This window comes from Opisthocomus hoazin, chromosome 4 (assembly GCF_030867145.1).
Source record: "Opisthocomus hoazin isolate bOpiHoa1 chromosome 4, bOpiHoa1.hap1, whole genome shotgun sequence".
NCBI lineage: Eukaryota > Metazoa > Chordata > Aves > Opisthocomiformes > Opisthocomidae > Opisthocomus > Opisthocomus hoazin.
In genome coordinates, this window is record NC_134417.1 from 16,341,308 (window position 1) to 16,360,836 (window position 19,529).

The following is a 19,529-nucleotide window of genomic DNA, read 5'->3' on the forward strand; positions in this document are numbered from 1 at the left end:
GTGTACCTGTCAGGTCCTTACGCTCTGCCTGCAAGTGTCCACCCCTGGCCAGTGTTGGGGGAAGGTTCCTGGAATACGTGAACCTTTGGCCTGAACTAGCTTGGCAGCTGGTAAAGGTAGTGCCCCTTGCCAAGACCTTACCCTTGCTTTTCAGACCAGCTGAGATTATACTGCTGAACTCTAGATACATTTTCACTTCCCTCCCTTTCTCTACAAGCATTGCTTCCTTGCAGAAAATAAACACAATTCCTTGATGCTGGCCCAGTATTGATGAATCTGTTAGATCAGCGTAGAAGTTTCTTTGCAAAGACAGCAGTTTTCTCCAAAGTCACCCAAGGCATAAGCTCGGTTTGCTTCCCCTTGGAATCAGTCAGTTCCCCTTATGGTGAGCAGAGCCCACCCCTGATTTGCGGATCTTCTTTAGTCTTTGCAAAATGCATGTTGAATTGGAATGATGATCTGATGATTTATTTAATCAGGTCTGAAGTGCCCTAATGTTCATCACCATCATGATGGTTTCCAAGCATTCAGCAGCTGCCAGTCATGATCCATTGGTTTGTGATTACAGCCCTGGAAAAGGCATTCCAGAAACATTGTGTCTGGAAAAAAACATGGTAATTAAAACCATTTCCTTGAAGGCTGTCAAGGGTTTGGGTGAGGGGATGATGCATGATACGCTATGAGTCTCTTTTTTCCTTGGGATTTACAGTTTGTTTGCTTCTCCCTTTGCTGTCTCATTGTGGCTCAGGGCAGAGGGAGATAACAACCCTTTCTCAGATAGCACAGACCTGCTTGCAGCCCACCCTCAGGGCTATGCACTCTGCTTTTCAAACAGATGCTCTGGTGTTAATAAAAGAAACTGACCGTAATCACTATCAGGGTCAGTCAGTACCTTCTTCAGGAGATGACCTTTCTATGGCTCAGGGGAAAGGTAGGGAGAGGCAGCCTTAAGGCTTGAGACAAGGTTTAGATAAGCCATTTTACAATACTCTTATTTACCAGAAAAGGGCTGCAAAAAAAAGGAGGATCATTTTATCACCAGATCAGTGTGGCTTCCTGGCTCCAGGATGGTCACAAGTAATCCATGCGTCCTCTCAGGAAGGCATTTGCTAGAGGCACGTGTAGCTGTTTGGATGATGTTGAGTAACAGCGAACAAGCATCTGCGTTTTCACAGGAGACTTTGGCTCCCAAAGGACATTCAACAGTTCATCATGTCTGGCTCTTTTAAAAGGTGCTGAGCCATTGCTAAACCCTGGAAAGGGAGGAGAGTTTCTGCTGTAAGAATTTTTCTGTTCGTCTCGGATTTTTCTGTTGTGTTTTTCTTAAGTGTTTTAGTAATTATTTCTATAGAGATATCAATGTGGAGACAGCTTAGTTAGGAGCCTGCCTCAGTGCCTGGTATTATCAATCAATCACTGCAGCTCGACTATTTGCAATGTCCAGGGAGGCAAGATGCTAGAGAAAATTCACATCTAAACTGTAGAGCTGCTGCTTTATGGGTCTCAGGGAGGGAAGATACATAAAAGAAGGAAAATCGCAGAATATGGAAAACAGGGAATATATGACAGTTCTGTTAATTTTGGATCCATTGTCCAACTTGCATTGCTGCATACTTGCAAACATACCACAGAAATGCCATCGATCCTTTCCAGGCAGAAGTACTGATGTCCGTAAGTTTGCCAGAATAAGCTGCTTTTCCTTATTCTTGTAGGCACAGGGATGGCATCTGCCTGTCAGGGAGAGCTCCCAGGTTATTCACTGTCACCTGTATAGTATTCGTTAATCAGTCACAAGAGTATAACTCCCCATCCCCTCATTGGGAGAGGAGGTTGTGTGTTGCTGTTATTTTAATTAAATCCTTTACTGATGGGAAGTCTTTTGATAGAGACGTGTTGCAATGTGCTTTGGCCTTCGTCCTCCTTAGAATAAACACTGTGAAGTTTGTTTCTGTGCTGATAACTCTGTGTTGTGGATTGTACTTGTGTTGGGACCTTAGACATGGTAAGACTGTCTGCAAAAGCGCTGCCCAGTGATCCTCTCCCAAGCATCCCCCATTCCATTTCTGTGTCATCAGTTCTTTCATCACAGATGAGTTTGCTTTGTTTCTGGCTCAAATCAAATGCCTTCAGGTTCCTGAGGTTGGAAGAGTTTGTGGAAACTCAGAATATTGTTGTGTTCCCGTGACATCTTTGCTGCTGGAGAGTGCCCTGTCTGCATCCTCCTGTGACTCACACTTACGTGATGCACCCCCCGGCCGTTTTAACTGCCTGCCAAGTTTGTTTTTTTCTGTTTTTCCTCTAAAAACATTCAATAGGTTTTAGCTTTAATCAGATTGAAGCATTCTAGCCTTGACCTTCATGTTTTCACAGGCAAAGGGCTCCTTTGCTCCTTGCTGGTGGAATTAGCAAGATTTACCTCTCTCCTCCCAGGTATTTCTGAGACTCTCTGCAGGGGACCACCTGCCTCTCTGTCTGTTATCAGTCAATACATCAGATGAAACCTCTTTATTTGTCTAACAGGCTGTGGCCCACGGCACTCTTGCTGGTGGTCCATCAGGAGGGGATAGTCATGTACTGGTTATTTCCAGCTGCTTGATTTCATTAGCTTAAAACGCACAGGCTAATCTTTGACTGATACTTTCCCAGGTGTGCAGCGACTGGGGCTGCCACAGGGGTGCTAGAACAACAGGAGGAAAGACGTGCATGAGAAAGCCTCTGCTCTGGAAAGCCTGGCTTTACACCCCCCTGCCTTTTAGTATCTAGCACTGCTTGTTGCCATTAGTCTGTAAGTGTATTACTTCTCCCATGTTACTCATCTCCCAGGGCCACTGGCTCATCTCTAATTACCTGACCGAGATGAGCTCTGGGGTATAGGAGCCTCGTGGGTAACCATCTGCACAGATTCCTGAGGGCTGAATACATCCCACTTCTTCCAAGGAAAATTATAAGGGAAGCTCTTGCTTAGCCTTCAAATTATGCTAGCATCCTTAAAAATAGAGAAGTAGCCCATTTCTAGCCAGACACGGCTTCTGGAGCAGCTGCTCAGAGCCCTCCCATGGTCCAGGGTGTTTTGCAGCCCTGACTGTGGTGTGGCCATCGTGTGCTGGCGGCACGGCTGTGTATATGCAGCTGGAGGGAAGGGGACAGCTGGCCAGCTATCTGCTGATAGAAGATGCTTTTTTTTTGTACAGAGTAGTGTGCTGAAATCTGTGTACTGCCAGCTCCTGTCTGTGCTCTCGGCTGTCATGTACTGGCAAGAAGGGAAGAATCCCATCTACAAGGGGTTTCTTGCACAAGCTTTAAAAACCCAGTTCTAGGGGTTTGTTTTTTGCCAGGAGAGCATACTCTAGGAATTTTTCTGTGTTGAAAATGCTGTTTCACACACAACTTAACTGTCATCAGAGTATGTTAGACAGAACTGAGTGTTTACACAGGACAAAATCTGGCTTGGAGTGTTTTTCGTAATCAGTCACATTGCAGATTCAGTAAACACAAACACATTTCCCACTGCTTGCTCCACAGATGAATCCTGTGATGCCTCAACGTGTTTGAGATTTATGTGGGAAGGGTCCTTCCTACTGGGAAGTGGTTTAGCAAGTCACTTGCTGTGAGTAATGCCCTGCTCCTTGTGCAGTATTTGCTACACCATGTGCGCACTGAAGCTTGTAACACACAGCCAGAAGTGTGTGAAAATCTTCATCCTTACCTGCCCAGGACCAGTTTAAGAGGAGCATGTCAGAGAGGGAAGGAAGGACATGTCTCAGCCTAATTTGCTTTCTCAGTGCAAAATGGCCTTTTCAGGCTGGGGGATGCAGTCAGTCTGCTCGGCACATACGTGTGTACACTTATGTAAAATACTGCCAGCATGGCCCAAGTGAGAGTTTTGTTCGGAAATCCAATTTCTGTCTTGGTTAATTGAAAGAATTTGTTCCATGAAGAATAATGAAGCAGTTTGTTCAGTTTGGTTTTAAATTTCGAAGTATCTGCCACTTTCTGGAGACTAATTCAATGTCTAGTCAGCTCTTTTGACCACGTACCTACCAATCCACATATGTTTGTGTACTAAAAAATTGCTTGTTGTAATAACAAGAAACCCCAAACCCTTCCTAAGTTTCCTTTTTCGTGAGAAGTTTTCCCTGTGCCAGTTCTCCAGATTTGTTCTGGTTTGGATTTGGGTCTTCCAGCGCGACTGGTGAGCAGCAGCACACAGCGAGCCACACTGCAGTGGTCTGAAAGGACCCATCCAAAGCACACTGGAGGTTGTCTGCATGTTGAAAATGGAGAAGACCTCTGAAAAGATGCATGTGGAGCCTCCAGGAAGGTATCAAATCTCTCCCTCCATCACAGTGGTAGCAAGGAGGGGTGACCATTACTATTTATCTTCCATTAGAGGACAAGAAACTGGTAAACTCTTTGGAGAGCAGGGGATGATGTGTTAATGAACTCAAAGGCTGCTTCATATCTCTGTCACCTGGCACCTATTCCCTACACTTGACAAAGGCCCTTTTCTGCCATGTGCTTGCCTTGCTCGTGAATTTTACTGTTTCTGCAGGGTCAGCGGGTGCCATTGTGGGTTGTAGACAGCTCAAGCATCTGTCCACAAATGTGTGATCCCATCAGCAGAGGGAACATTTCCTGATTAACTTCTCTGGAGAATTCCTTCCTTTTCCATTTGCAATAATAAAATAGTTGAGATGAGGTCACGTGCTATTTATAGCCGTCTCACTGCTACTTGCTTCTACTCACCCAGGCAGTAAGCTCTGCATAGACACAACGAGATTAATCCTTCATGACACTGAACCTTTTATTTCCCTTGTTATCTGTGCTCACCGACTCCAAATCCTCCCTTCTCTGCGGAGCCCAGTGCACTAAGCCTTTGACAGAACACAGCAGTAGTGGAGCTATGGAAAATTTTATAAAAACAATATCTGTTCAGCAAACCAGGAGTTGTCTGAAGGCCTGAGACTTTGGTTTCTAGGTCAGCCGAATGGTTTAATTTTTTTCTCACATATTCCGTGCCAGGCTTACGCACTCAGCAATTAATGGAGGTTATGTACAGGTAGGTACAGTCTTGGCATGGCAAGAAATGCTGGGGGTTTTGAGGGATCTGACACATTTTCCAGTGTAGAAGTCTTACTTCTCTTCCCCTCTCACAAAAGTTATAATTTGAGCTATGTCTTATGTGTTGAAGATACCTTAATATAGAAACAGGTTGGATTAAGACAGTCACACAGAATGCATGACAGTTACCAATATCTGATAATATGTTCAATGAAATGGGAATCATCATCAATAATAGTCTGAGGTCTTCGTTATATCATACCCTGTGACCCCTTATCTCAGGCAGTGAGAATTGATATTGCTTTGGTGACATTCTCTCTAAAGTCCTCTGACTTTTGCACCTCTTTTATCCTTGTTTTTGCTGTGAAAACTTCAGAGTGAGCTGGGAGCACCTGAATACCTGTAGATGTTCTGGCTACAGCTGCTTCCCCTCATAAACAGCCCTGTGTCAGCGTTCAATGTAAGCAAAGTGGTGGGGGTATGGAGCACTGTGTCCCCGGCTGCACGAGCAGACTGTAAAGCTGTGTGATGTCTCACAGACCTGGCACGATGCCTGTTCCATTCCCTTAGCCCCACTGCCAAGCACCAGAGAGCAAACTTTAAGGACTGCAAGTTCAGGGTCATTGCAGCTGAAACTGTGGTGCTGTTGTGCGGTGTATCTCCTAGGGAAGGGGCAAGGGGTTTATGCAAGCTTGCTGAGCATTTTGGCACGAGAGGATCTTTGGTCAGAATTCATTCATCTGCAAATAGTGAGGGTGTGAATTCAGAGCACGTGCCTGCATGTGGAGCTGAGCCAGTCCGAGCTGTTTTCGGGTGGGCATTAGCTATGAGATGAATCTGCTGTGTTCCTTTTTGAGGGACACAGCAGCCAAAGTGATGATAAAATGAAACGGCAAGTTAGACATATTCTAGTGAGACAGTTTATTTCCTAAGCGTGACAGTGGCCTTACAGGTACAAATTAGATTGGTCGGCATAGAGTGTACTGGCTGATACATAGCTTGACAAGTGCCAAAATGACTATGAGCTATTAAGGGATGGTTAACACTAAATTACATGTTTCATCATGCAGCCAGAAAAGCTTCATAAGGGGTTTTCCCAATGCTTCTCAATGGGAATTGGCATTGATTCTATAGTGGCGCTCGTGAGGTTCTCTCAAGGTCCTTTCTCCAGCTTGCGTTTGGTCCTGTCTAATGCTCCACTTAAAACAGCATTCCTAATCCAAGCCACTCCCGCAGGCTGGAAGTCACAGTCCTGTTGAAGTCCAGGCTAGCACTGTCCCAGATAGGAATGAAACCAAGCATTTGCAATTTGCTGAAATTCTTTAATCTGAGGTTTTGCTGCTTAAAATAATTTTCCTGGTTTTCTGTGAAATGAAACACTCCTAACGTTTGAACGAGGAAAAAAAATATTTTTCAGCACCAAAACCCAGAAGGAGTTAAGTGTGGTGTTTTCCCCTTCTTAGCTCTAGCCCTTGGCATGGTAAGATCAAAATGGACAGGGTGTTCCCAGAGTGCTCTCTGTGCTGGAGTTCTGATTTCGTGTGTCCTCTCTGGCCGAAATACACAGGGTTTGGTGCGAAGCTGCAGTGATAGCCCAGCCGTCTCATTCCAGTGGGGTGAACAAGCAGACCTTAAAGCACGTACTAAGGTTGTGATTCTACAGTTGTCATTTTTTCCTTGCTGATTTTCATTCAGCAATGGTTGTACAAAGATCAAAATCCCCTTGTGTTACGTGCTTGCGGATGCTTATGGTCCCTTGCTTGCCATGTAAATAAACTAAATTATTACCCTGTGGGAGAAATGCTATTGTTTTTATTGTTATTCATTTAAAACAGCGGAAAATCAGGCACAAAGAAAACAAAATGTTTTTTTCCAATAGCTGCACAGTGAGATTGCGACTGGGCCAGGAACTGAGTCCAGGTGTCCTGAGTCCCAGCCCAGACCTTTAAAGACCAAAGTATCCCATTCCCTGTGAATTCAGAGTGTTTTGGCAAAAGTTTCCCCAGAGTATTTCATAATTAATGTCAGTGCTAGACTCTGAATGTGTCTTACCAGTTAGGAATTTGCTTTTATATACATGCATCCACTTAAAAACTCCCCAAAACTTAGCAGCTGCTGGCTTCTTTGTGTTACTTGAATGTTTCTAAGGCGAATATGCAGCATGATAAATTGAAAAGTGTGGAGCTGAAATGTTCTGCTTTGAGTCCACTTAGCAAAATCCAAAGATCATCTCTGCTGTGAAGAGCCAGGAGGACTACACACAGTATGAGCCTTGTTTCAAGGGATTTTCTGTCGTGTCTAGAAATCAGATTCTTCCCATCTCACAGGGGTGGATTTTATCCAGGAAGAACTAAGCCCATCCAAGGATCTGTCACAGTTTTTGACAGCTTTCTGAAAAGGAGCTAGAACCAAAGGAAAAAAGAACATCCCACAACAGGCTATTGCAGCTTGTGTCTCAAGGGACCAGTGCCCTTGCTGAGATGCATTTGGTCCCTTTTAAGTCTGCACAGACAGGATGCTGTCTGTGAATAGAAATCTGTGGTGTGGCTGGAAGAATGCAGTTCTCCCGAGCAGCTCAAATAGTGGATTAGTAGCAGCCCTCTGGATCAGGTCATCAGCTCATGTGTCTCCAACAAACCTCTTGCCCCATCTCGACCTCTCTAATTACCAGCTGCAGCAGCAGTCTCACCTGCACTCAGCATGACCTGAAAATTTCTGTTGCAAGATGCTCTGGTGCTGTCCTGGATAAAAATTTCTTACAGTCATTTTGCTCACCCACTGGGAAGCTAAGGGGTTATTCTGGAGAGTGGTGTCCTTAGGAAAACTTCAAGCGAAGGACTGGAATAGATCTTGTTTTTGCAGTAATAGCTGGCTTTCCTGCGTATGTTGTCAGCACAGAGCTATTCCTGAAAGCTTTCTGAAGTTTACACAAGGCAAATTTTTTGCGTTTCTGTGGGCATTGCAGCACAGCGGTGCTTTGCTGTTCGAAGGGCAAATCTGGGGAGCGGGCTGAGATGCAGTCCGACCAGAGCTTTCATATTCCTATTGGAAGTATTCACACATGCTTCTTCGGCCAGATCTGCGCTGGCCTTTCTGGGAACTGCACGAGCAATGTTGGCTTCTCTGGAGCAGCAGAAGAGGCAGAGGGGGTTTAGGAGAGCACCAGCCTGGCATGGTTCTGGCCCCACGGGGATGGCTTTTGGGGCTTTTCCTCCAAAAGGTCTTCATGTATCCAGGCACTTGCTTTCAAAACATCTCCATGCCCCAGCGAGCAATGTCAGAGTGTGTCCAGAATGACTCGTCTGATACAAAAGTGACAGTTTCACAAATCCCCTGGTAGATTTGGGTGTCTGCTCTCATTCAGTGTCTCCCTATTAGAATCACCCAGGCATCCCTGACAAGCTCATCCAGTGATTTTCAACAGCCGTGATGTCTCCAGTTGCCACCAGTTTGACTCACGGTAGCCCCCTTGTTTGCTCTGCAGTCTGTGTTTGCACTCCTGCTAATCTAAACAGCCCTGGAGTGCAGATGACAGCCCTGGGCTCTTGTCTGGGGGATTTGCTACATGCCAGGAGGCTCAGCATGTGTCCCAAAATGTTCCACATCTTCCTCACTTTCTGCACCTTCAAGCCGGGCTCCCAATCATTGTCATCTATCTATCTCCTTTTTTTAATGCAAAAATTGTTTTCAGAAGTTTGCCACACTTTCTAATTCCATCTTGTTTTGAGGAAAAGCCAAGAGAAACTTGTTACCATAATTCTTTAATATTTGCCACTTGGAAATTGTGTTGAAGTGTGCAGATTCGAAGGGCACTGGCTGCTTCCTTGGCAGTCAAAACACGCTCCCTCCGCACTGCTGGGCAAGGTTACCTTGCAAAAAATAATGCATGTCTTCACCCTGTACTTTCCTGAGTCTTGTCAAGCTTTACGTCCAGTAGGAAAGGAGGCATCATTCTGCCAATTAAACAACAGGGGTATTTTATTAATGCTGGCAGACAGCTCCACTTTCCAAATAGGAATAGATTAGCCAAGTGATTTGGTGTGGACTCAGTGCTTCCGGGGGAACTCTCCTTGTCCAGCAGAACTGAAGCTGTTGCTCTTTCTCCACTCCAGCTATTCCTGCTCAGAGCAGTGTATGGCATAGAAAAAGGGCTTTTTCCCATGCTGTTGCTGTAACTATGTGGCCTGAGCAAACCCTTTGCATTTTTTCCCTTAGTATTTCACCGCAGAGCTCTCAGAAGTCACGCATGCAAAATTGCCATAGGATATACATATGCAGGGGCATCTCTCAAGGAGGAAGTCCCGTGATTTCACCCAGATGTCAATCCCACTTGGTGAAACAGGAGTTTATGTGTTATCAGATGTGTATTCTAATTTTAAAGATAGTTGCAAACACTGCTGCAGAGCTGCTGAAGAGGAGTGTGCTCAGACAATTGACAGTTCAACCACATCTCTGAAGATAATCAGATGTCAGAGATTAAACTAGTTATTATACGCCTGCCTGGTGATGAGTGTTTGTATGCTCTCTCTGAGCCCCTGACAAGCGCAGGGTACTAGGCAGTTCACAGGGGTTCACTGAAAGACATCTTGGGTGCCTCTCATGGCTTGGCTGAAAGGCAGGCGATAGCTGATGCTTGTTAAGTGCAGGCAAGTATTAATCCAGTGTTAAGGAGCCCTGAGGAAGCTGCTGTTGTCTCACGAGGATTAGCAGGGTCTTGAGGACAACCACGGCCTCACCTCACCTGGCCTCTGTGGCCTGCTCCAGGCAGAAGATAACAGGGTGTGAAGCTCATGCTTCTCTGCAGTCTCTTTTTCATTTCTTGTCATTTTGCCAGCTGAGTTGTCCAGTGAGTGTGTGTGTGTGGGCTTCTGCAGGTGAGCTGCCATACCATGACAGCAGTGTAGTCTGGACATGCTTGAGCTCGCTGTCTCCAGTGCCTCAGGAGGAGCCTAGCAGCAGTTGCATGAGGCTCAGTGTGGGTTTCACTGTCAAGGAGAACACTTGGACACAGCCTTGCCAGGGCTAGCATTAGCCTGGTCCTGGCTGACAAGCACGGGTGAGCCAGCTCAGCCTGCAGACGTATCCCAGAGGCACAGCTCTGCACCTTGCTGGTACTCTGTGGAGTTGGGTTGCTTTCAGGAGTAAGTGCATTATCATGGAAGTGGCCTCTCTCCTGCTAGGTCATGCAGATGTTTCACCTGAACATCTGTCCTGCTCACTGCACTCCGGGCAGCTGCTGTGGGCATGTTTAGCGCTGGCATTTGTTTGTTTAGGAGGCTTTCTCCAGGGTGAAACTAATGTCTGGTCTCAGTTCTGAATGTCTACAGTCAAAGTAACTTGATATACCAAGATAAACTCCACTTGATATCTCTGCCACTATAGCAGAGCCTGGCCTTTTGCAGCTATACAGATCTGAGCTTAAAAAATCATCCCAGGTCCCCACTGACAGGCAGAGGCCCTTAGCCTGGACATCAGTCAGCCTTCAAGGCTTGTAGGGAAAGCAGCTGCCTGCTCTGTCTCACATCTCACAAAAGCATCTCTCCACCTGGTACTGTGCAGGGGTTTGAAATAGCTGAGTTCAGAGGATGTTCAGCTGTAGAACAGGCTGGACCAAATAACCGATAGACCATGTTGCAGACAGATGAGTTACCTGTCTGGCTCTTGGGAGGTCCATCTCTTCCAATTTCCCTTGCGCTGGGCTTTCCTTTCATTTCAGCTGCTTCCTTTAGCACCAGTGTTTCAGGTTTTCCTCGGTTAACCCATCACTGCCTAGCCCAGTGGAGTCAAAAGGGTGTCAGAGGGTGCAGCATAAACGGACATATTTACTGTCCTGCATCACCAAATCAATTGGTTTTTCTTTTCTTGTTACAGCTGAACAAGCTGGAGGAGGCAGCAAATGCAGCTCACACCTTCTTTATGGCAAACCCTGAGCACATGGAGATACAGCAGGACATCGAGAACTACAAGACCACGGCAGGGAAGGTCAGCTTGGTTGACCGGGAGGCCAAGCAGCACATGGTGAGTCAGAGCTAAAGAGGTGCCCAAGTTAAGTGTCAGGCAGTCTGGAGAGAAGAGACTTAGGAGGCCAGGAAAGCATCATCTGTGAATGAGGAGATTCTTGTTGAAGTGGATATTACAACACAGCAGAACAAACTCTCCCTTTAAGAGTTCTCATGTAAGGCAAGCAAGTTCCTGCTTTTTCAAGGTACTCTCTGCTGTTTGTTTAATGGCTACATCCTGAACGTGGTCCCTCTCTTCAGGGAACTGTGGGGTCATCCATAGCTGTGAACCCACACCAGCAGGCAGCTTTGATGGATGCCTCCATTGGCACTGATGGACAGATCTTCGCTTATGTGTGTTTCTTTTGAGCTGGGTTCTCCCACCTGGGCAGGGTACATGCACTTGAGTGACTGTGCTGCTGAGGGTGCAGGGTGGCAGGCAGGAGAGTGACAAAGTGAAAGGCCAACACAAATGCCAGGGCCACCCCCAACTTTCTGATTTCCAAGATGCAAGGAAGCAGGAATGGCCATTTGGTGTAATTAATGGAGGTTCTAAGACAGGTCTGCCTCGGTGCAGTCTTTTCCCTTGGCATTCAGCGTAGTTGTTGCCTAGGAGGGTTTAAACAAAGGAAAGGAGTGGTTTTTCACATAATGCATAGTCCAGCAGTGGCACTGAGGATGTCCTAATTATGGAGGAGTTCAGAAGAACATTTAAGCAGGTTTGCAAGGTTTCACTGGTCCAAAAGTCTGTTGATGGCTAAAACATGGTTTGGTACAATCGCTTCCACCTGGTAGATACCTGAGGAGATCATTCTCTCCCTGCCTGCTTGTACCTTCTTTGGAGAAGCACCTGTAGCTGACAAGGGTAGGATGCTGTGGTCCGAGCAGCATAGCCTACTCACGGTCTTGTCTTCTGCTTACCTACTTTACAGGAGGACTACAGTGCCGGAGTAAGGCACTATGACAAAGAGGAGTATGAGCTGGCCATTGACTTCCTGGAGCGTGCTTTGAAAGGGTACTACTCCGAGGATGAAGATTGTCAGATCATGTGTGAGGGACCACAGAGATTTGAGGAGCACGAGTACCTGGAATATAAGGCTGGCCTCTATGAAGCTATTGCAGGTGAGATCTTTTTGCACCTTTAGGATTATCACCCTTGGCTCTGCAATGCTTTTAACTATTGAGTTTTGGCTTTTGGCTGGATTTGGTGAAATGTCTTCCCTCCCATCACTGCTGCTGGTGAGTAATGCTGCAGGACACACTTGTAAGGCTAGAAGACGCAAATTCAGAAGATAGGGAGCTGGAACATCTCATTTTGATCCTGAATAGAAGCTGTGCTGGAAGAATTGCATTTCCAGATGTGTGGAGCATTTGCAGCTTTCTGCAGGAGCTGGAAAGACAGGTGCTTTGACATAAACTGCCTCGGTTTTGCCCTGCACACAGTCTCACACACCTCACTGGAATCTGGACATTGCTGGCCCCTGTTTGTATTTCCTCTGTTTTTCAGTGCATATGAAGAGAGCAGCAGAGTACTCTTGGCCATGCTCCAGATGGCTAGAAAAATTGCCAAAAAGGCTCAGCACATAGATTTCCTCCCCATCCGAAGGGATGGATTTGTCATTAGCAGAGGCCCACGTAATTATGATCTTCACTGAAATCTCTGGAGAGAATTGAACATTGCTATGTAATCTTCAGATTTGCATGTGTGACTCTGAGCCAGAGTGGATTAAAATGTTTCGTTCTCAGTAGAAATGAGATTACATTTAGTTAGTCAAAAGGGAAACAAGAGCAATAAATTAAGGTTTGTTTGGTGACAAATCTTATTGATCTGCTCATGGTCTTGGAGTTGCATCAGGCTCTGGAGTTTTGCTTCTTGTGTGGAAAATACTTCACTCAGATGCAGATTTTTTTTTTGGTTTTATGTAATTCTGCTGGTGTTGAGACAGGAAATCTAATTGAAACAACCAAGATGAGAAACCACCAACATACCAGATGGGAAGCTGCCTTTGTCGGGTTTATTTACCCATGCAAAAAATATGAGGAGTGTTGTAAGGGCTGACTTGGTACCAGTATAGCTGTCAGCTGATCATTCCTGCTTTTATAGCCATGACCACGACACGAAGTGCCATATCAAGCCCTCCAAAAGAGCAGCCTTCAATGACAAAGGAAACCCACCTTTCTTCTTACTGAAAGCTGTTGCTCATCAAACAGGTTTTGGTCTCTGGTAAATTGTTTCTATGCTGTGCACGTCGCACACAGCCCAGCAAGCAGGTGTTTCTGTGCTGGACCCTGCAGAGTGTAGACATGGTCATGGTGTGGTGGTCCTCAATGCAGCACGTCACCTGGGGGTGAGAACAAGTCAGACAGTCACTGCAAGCACCGGTGACTTGGCTTGGCCAGATATCCCTGGGAATAAAACCCCCAGGGCCATTCAGGCACCCAAAGCAACGGCACACGGAGGAAAATCAGGTTTCCTGCTTTCCTGTAGGAAACGGGGCGGCTTGTTACAGGACAGCATAATCCAGCATTTACCCCTGGGTCCGTGGCACTCATCCCAGATGTTTCAGCGAGGGATGGGATGCTAATACACCAAGAAAAAAGAGAGTTTAAGTTTGTTCAGAATGCATTTCTTTTTTCAGTCCCAGGCTGGTTTGCTGTGCTGCTGCATGGGTTTGAAATGCTCTCACCTGTCCACCACAGGGACAGATACATTTCAGTGAATTGATTCCAGTCTATATGGCCTGTTTCTAGGGCACCTTGACAGTACCAAAAAAAAGCAGTGCTTCTCAGTGATGGATTATTCCAGGTCTAGGATGCTTAAATAGGTTTAAATTACAACAAAATTATTTATGTCCCTTTCTACTTGCTTTCCTTAATGTAATACCCTGGATGTGTATGGTAAATCAGGTAACTACTCAGACTACCTGCCCAGAGCAAATGGGGACCGTTTTGAGTTTCCACTTGATTTCATTGCAAATTCCTCAGTCTGTTTTTTTGGCAGCTCTGAGAAATGCTTTGGTAGCCGAGCACATGTTTTTTTCAAGCCTGTGTTTGTGTCTTAAGCCTTTTAGTGGTGTACAGAGACAGAGCAAGCAAAGTAGATTTGTAAGTACATTGCAGCAAAGGCTCCAAAGTGGAATCAGATGTCAGCGTTGGCTTCAAAATTGTATAGCTGATACAACGCCTATATTGTGGACTCCCACCAATTCAGAAATTTTGCTGATGGCAGATGTTTACCACGTGCTTGCCTTTCCCTGGGAGGTATCTCAGCTTTGAGAAGCAGCAGACAGGGTGATTTTGCTGCCGATATTTGCACCTTAGACCATTTAGACTAGTGATGTAGGTGCCTGGCTTGGCCGTGCTTCGGAAGCAGCACCAACCCCTCGTATCTAAGCCTCCCAGTGCCCTCCGGATCTTTCTTGCTGCAGAAAAAAAGGATTACACATGAACTGAAAGGAGGGAGTGTGGAGGTGGCTTTCGTGGGGCACATGTGGCCACCCTGTTTCACATCTCCGCTTGCTCTGTGGGTGTCCTCGCCTTCGGTTTGGCTCCTGGGGTTGCAGAGCTACCTGCCACCCGCACCTCCCTGCACCCATCCAGCTGTCCTGGGCAGAGGCGGCAGCTCCCGGCGCACAAAAGAGATGCTCAGGCTCCCTCTACAGTTGACAGAAGGAGGAAGGCATTTCTCAAGGGGGACAAAAATGTGACTGCAACTCTCCATTGGCTTTGGGAAGGAGCTCTTTTAATAGATGCACAGTTGCCTGTTGGACCAGAGCAGCGTGAGTTGCATGTCCTCCAGCTGCGGAGATCTAACCTCTGTTTGCCATCGTCTCAGCACCATCACCATCCTTCTCAGTTCTGACCATCTGCTCCTTTTCTTGGCAGATCACTACATGCAAGTCCTGGCCTGCAAACACGACTGCGTCCGAGAGCTCGCCACGCGTTCGGGCCGTATCTCGCCCATCGAAAATTTTCTTCCCCTCCACTATGACTACTTGCAGTTTGCCTATTACAGAGGTAAAGGCTGGCTTTCTGTTCCGCGCTTGCTGAGTTTTGATACATTTGTAGAAGTCTGAATTGCTTCATGGGGAAATCAAGATATTTCTCCATGATGTCTGTGCTACAGTGATGTAGTGGCATGGTCTGAAAGAGTTAGGAAGCAAAGGACTTTGGAACTTATCTCTTTGAAAGTCCTTTTCCTTTCAGGTTCACTGAAATGCAGAGTTAAGTATTGTTTTAAAAGTGTTTTCAATCATCAGTCAAGTTTTAAAAGCCCAACCTTAAGCTTAAACATTATAATTCTTTAAATAAATCATGCTTGTTTAGGGTCCTTTCATTTGCCTTTGATATTAGAGTTTTGGGGATTTGTATGTTTCATATTTCCTGAGCCAATTGATAGATTTTCTAAGTTAATATATAAGACATAATGCAAGTTAGCCCAAGTTTATCCCAAGATGCCAATTTTTGCTAATTACCAATTATTTTAAGATTCACAATGAAGTTGCAGGAGTTGGCAACACTGCGAAATATCAGGAGTGGACAGTGCTATAAAATATTGCCAGTTGTATGGTCCGATATGGCATTTTAGTATGTTCTGTTACATAAAAGAAAATCTAGGCAGAATTCTGCTACCTCAGGCTTGTGCTAAGAGCTCTTTCCTGAAAAAGGCAGAAAGTGGGAGGGTCAAAATTGCTGCTCAAACCTAAAGCTTCTTCATTCATCAATGCAATGGGAAGAAAGCTGGAGGAGTCAGCAGCATTTCGTGTGTGGTATACAGGCTTTTTTATTCCTCTGCCCAATTAGAAGTTTAATGTGGTGGGTAAAACCCTCTGGAGCATTGAGAGATGCTGCACGAGAGAGGCAGTTTGCTGCCAGACAGCATCCACATCCTGCCCATCCAATTGGATCCAATTTGGATACCATCCGACCTGTGCATGACTGCCAAGAAGTCGTGTCTCTGTGCTTGAGTTTCCCTGCTAGTGAAATGGAGTGGTTAAGACAAAGTTGCATCAAGTGAGACTTGTAGAATGTCGGGCTTGTCCTTCAGCTGATGGAGAGCTCAGGCTGAGAGCTCTGAGTCTCTCTGCAGGCTCCCTCCTCGGCTCTGCCTTATCATGCTCTGCGCAAGCCCCCGGCACTGCTAGCAGGGCTGTGACCTCCCAGACCCTCCTGACCACTGTTGTGTTGCCTCCCAGTTGGTGACTACGTAAAAGCCCTGGAGTGTGCCAAGTCCTACCTCCTCTTCCACCCGGACGATGAAGATGTCTTGGAGAATGCAGGTTATTATGAGGGCCTCTTGGAAGGTACGATGGATCCAGATACCATCAAACCCAGAAAGGTGAGAGTGAGTGTCACCTACAAACCCTTGGTGGAAGGCTTTAATAAAATTATCAACTGGAAATAAAAGCAGCTTGGCAGCTTTCCCACAGTGGGACCACTTTAAAAACGGACGAGGAGATGCTGGTCTAGCTGACGATGCTAATTATCAGGGTGCAAGTCCAGAGTCACTGTTGTGGGGCAGAAGCTAGAGGTCAGGATCTTCTTTAAATGGGGACTTCAGCTTAACCAAGCCCAAGCAAGGGCAGGAAGGGCAATGACCGAATGCCTCAGCATCAACCCTCCCCTTGTTCCATGCTCGGGAGGAGACCTGGAGGAGGAATGCAGTGAAGCACTGAGCAGAGGGCAACCTCCGTTAAGAGAGGGCTCAGAAATATTTTCCCAAAGGGAGGCTGGGATGTCAGCATTACTCTCGAGTCACTGAACTTGGAGTTCAGCGGTCAGCCTGTTCTGCAAGGAGCAGCTTTGCTGTCACAGTGTTCGGCTGGGGCCAAGCAACCGAACAGTAGGGGTTCAGTCACCCAGTGGGACAGGCTTCCTCTCCAGTCTGGGCAGCCTTTATCTGCAGCCCTGGGCCTGCCTTTCTCACGATGCACAAGAGGAGAAGTTCCTCCTGTCTCATCACAGCCCTGCTGAGGCTCATTCCCCTTGCACCATAAGCAGAGGGCAGGCAGGAATTGGATTTTTCATTCCGTTGGGAATTCCTTGATTTCCAGGAAAATCAAGTGAATTAGGTAAAATGCTCAAAAAGAAAAGGGAAATGATGAAAAACAAAACAATTATTGGACAATTATTGTTTCTCCTCATAAGGTGAATCTAGGAAAAACCTGAATTTGACAAAAACATTTTATTGTTTTGTGTTTTGAATTTTCTGTAAAAAAATTGGATTTTTGCTTTGCAAAGTAATTTTCTAGGAGAAAACCCGGTGTTTTGTTTACAACTTTTTCATTCAAAAAAAGGCCCTCTGATGGACGATTTCCAGCTACCTGTGCTCTGTGGTCCCCATCCCAGTGCCCTGAGCGTGTCCCAGGCTGTGATGCTATGGGCTCCGCGTTGCAGGGGGCAATGGAGGCACGGCCCAGCCAGGGTCCCTGCTCCACCAGCTTGAACCTGCTACCCATTCTGCAGCTGCGGCTCCTCTGGCCAGCCTCTTGCTCAGACATTTAGAGGCTTTCCAGGGTGCTCAGCACTGCCTGCCAGCTGTGGACATGTATTTTAGGGACTCAACCTTCCTGAATGACTTGCTGAAAACCTCTCCTCTGTAATGTAGTGAGTGGCTCACTCCTGTGTCCAGGGTTGTTCTAAGGCATCACCCAAGCATCCCTTGCCCCATAGGAGTCTGTGGTGTTGCATGAAAAGCAAACCCCTCTTGAAGCAGAGGTGCACTGACTTTGTCTTGTGAAAGGTACACACGCAACTACTCCCTTTCTCCTCTTCTTTTCAGGAAGCAAAAACGTTGCTGCGGCGCCATAAGCTGGAATCTCACCTCTTGCAGGTGGCTGCGGCCGGCCTTGGATACACCTACACGGAGCCGGTAAAGCCTGGGTCTGCTATGGCGAGGACCTTTAGGAGTTCACAGCTATAGGACCAGCTTCCCTCTCTCTCCTGTAAAGCAAGTCCCATGTAGGTCACTCAGGAGCTGGGTTTTGGCCCGGTTTGTTCCCTATGGGAAAAAGCTGATGGCAAAGTAAAGGAAGTAGCCGTTCCCAGAGTGAAGGAGAGACAGACACAGCCTCATCCAGCTCTCCTGATGTGGTGCCTGGCTATGTCTCGGCCACTGCCATGGTGGTGGGGTAGCACAGAGAAGGCTGGACAAGCTGGCCGCCTTCTGTACTCATCATATGATGCCACTTTGGGGTAAAATTTCCATTTGGCCACCCCAGACAATTGCCTGAAGTTGTGTGGGATGGATCCATACCAGAGAGGCTGGCTGATGTCCCTGGGTATGAGGCAGAGCAGGCAGCTCCCTGGCTGGAACATTAAATTAAGAAGCACGACCTCTCTCTTTTCCCGCAGAACTACTGGAACAGGTACGGCGCCCGCCAGGATGAGCACAGGTGAGCACCATCACCCTGCCTGCGCCCGCAGCCCCATTGGTCCCCACAGCAGGGATGTGAAGGGGACGTGCCTGTGCTGGGATACACGCCTGCCTCTTGGGGGTTGCTGCCCATCCACCGCAGCACACCATCGTGGCTGAATTAGGGCCATTTGCCCCTTACCAATACAAATGTTCCCACAAGCACCTTATTTTAGCCCAGTGCCTCAAAACCAGTGACAGTCTAGAGGGAACCTTGTCAATGAGACAAGTGGTGCTGTTCAGGTTTAGTTGGTGTCTGTGCTTTGCTGGTGGAAATCATTGTTCCCATTACCATAAAAACACGTTTTTCCATGGGACAGGGTGTGGGCTTCCACTTGTACAGTTGTGGCGTTTGTACAAACTACCAATGTGCCCATTTTTTTCATATATTGATTACCAAGGAGTGCAAAACAACACAATTCCCAGAACTGGAGACCTGTGGCCAAAGTCATGACATTCCTCTTTTCTCTTGCTCCTCAGTGTCCCATCAAGTATTAGCAGTGAACCAGAGGATGGGCCGCGGCTGTCCCTGGCAAAGAAACCCATGCCAAAACCAGATCGAGAGTTGAGGGAAGGTAAGTCTGATGAAAATGTTTCAGCAAAATCAGAAGGTTTTTCTCCTGTTGCTAGAGACTGCAGACTGCAAAGGCTCGCAGCTGAGCAATGAGGGCCAGTCCTCCCGGAGGGGGCTGATACTTTGTTTAAGAGATGGAGAAGCCTTTGATGCTGCCATAGCATTTCTTGGTCTTTGGATTCCACAAGCACTGCTCTGCTCTTAGACTTGCTTTTCCCACCTGCTGAGCTGCTCAGAGCAGAGCCCCGAGATGCAGAGCTGGGAGGCTTGTTCCTCCTCACCACGGAGAAGGTGGCACCAACAGACAGGAGATTTTCCCCCAGGTGCTTTTAAGATTAAAATGTTAGCTGTTGTCCAGGCTGCAGAAGGATGTATGCTGGAGGCATTAAGTTTTGGGAACTCTGGTCCTGATGCTTTGCTAAGTGCACTGGACCACACTGTATGTGTTGCACTGGACCACACCATTTCTGTTTGCAGGCTG

The 19,529-nt window shown here is 46.8% G+C and overlaps 1 protein-coding gene across 1 annotated transcript in view; it reads left to right on the forward strand.

Annotated features, from left to right (window-relative positions):
* The window catches only part of P3H2 (prolyl 3-hydroxylase 2), a 78,577-nt gene that overhangs the window by 51,636 nt on the left and 7,412 nt on the right, over positions 1-19,529 (forward strand). The window contains exons 2-8 of the mRNA XM_075418088.1: positions 10,933-11,079; positions 11,993-12,182; positions 14,946-15,077; positions 16,256-16,398; positions 17,842-17,931; positions 18,414-18,454; positions 18,955-19,049. Coding sequence (XP_075274203.1) covers positions 10,933-11,079; positions 11,993-12,182; positions 14,946-15,077; positions 16,256-16,398; positions 17,842-17,931; positions 18,414-18,454; positions 18,955-19,049 — 838 coding nt within the window. The remainder of the gene's footprint in view (positions 1-10,932; positions 11,080-11,992; positions 12,183-14,945; positions 15,078-16,255; positions 16,399-17,841; positions 17,932-18,413; positions 18,455-18,954; positions 19,050-19,529) is intronic.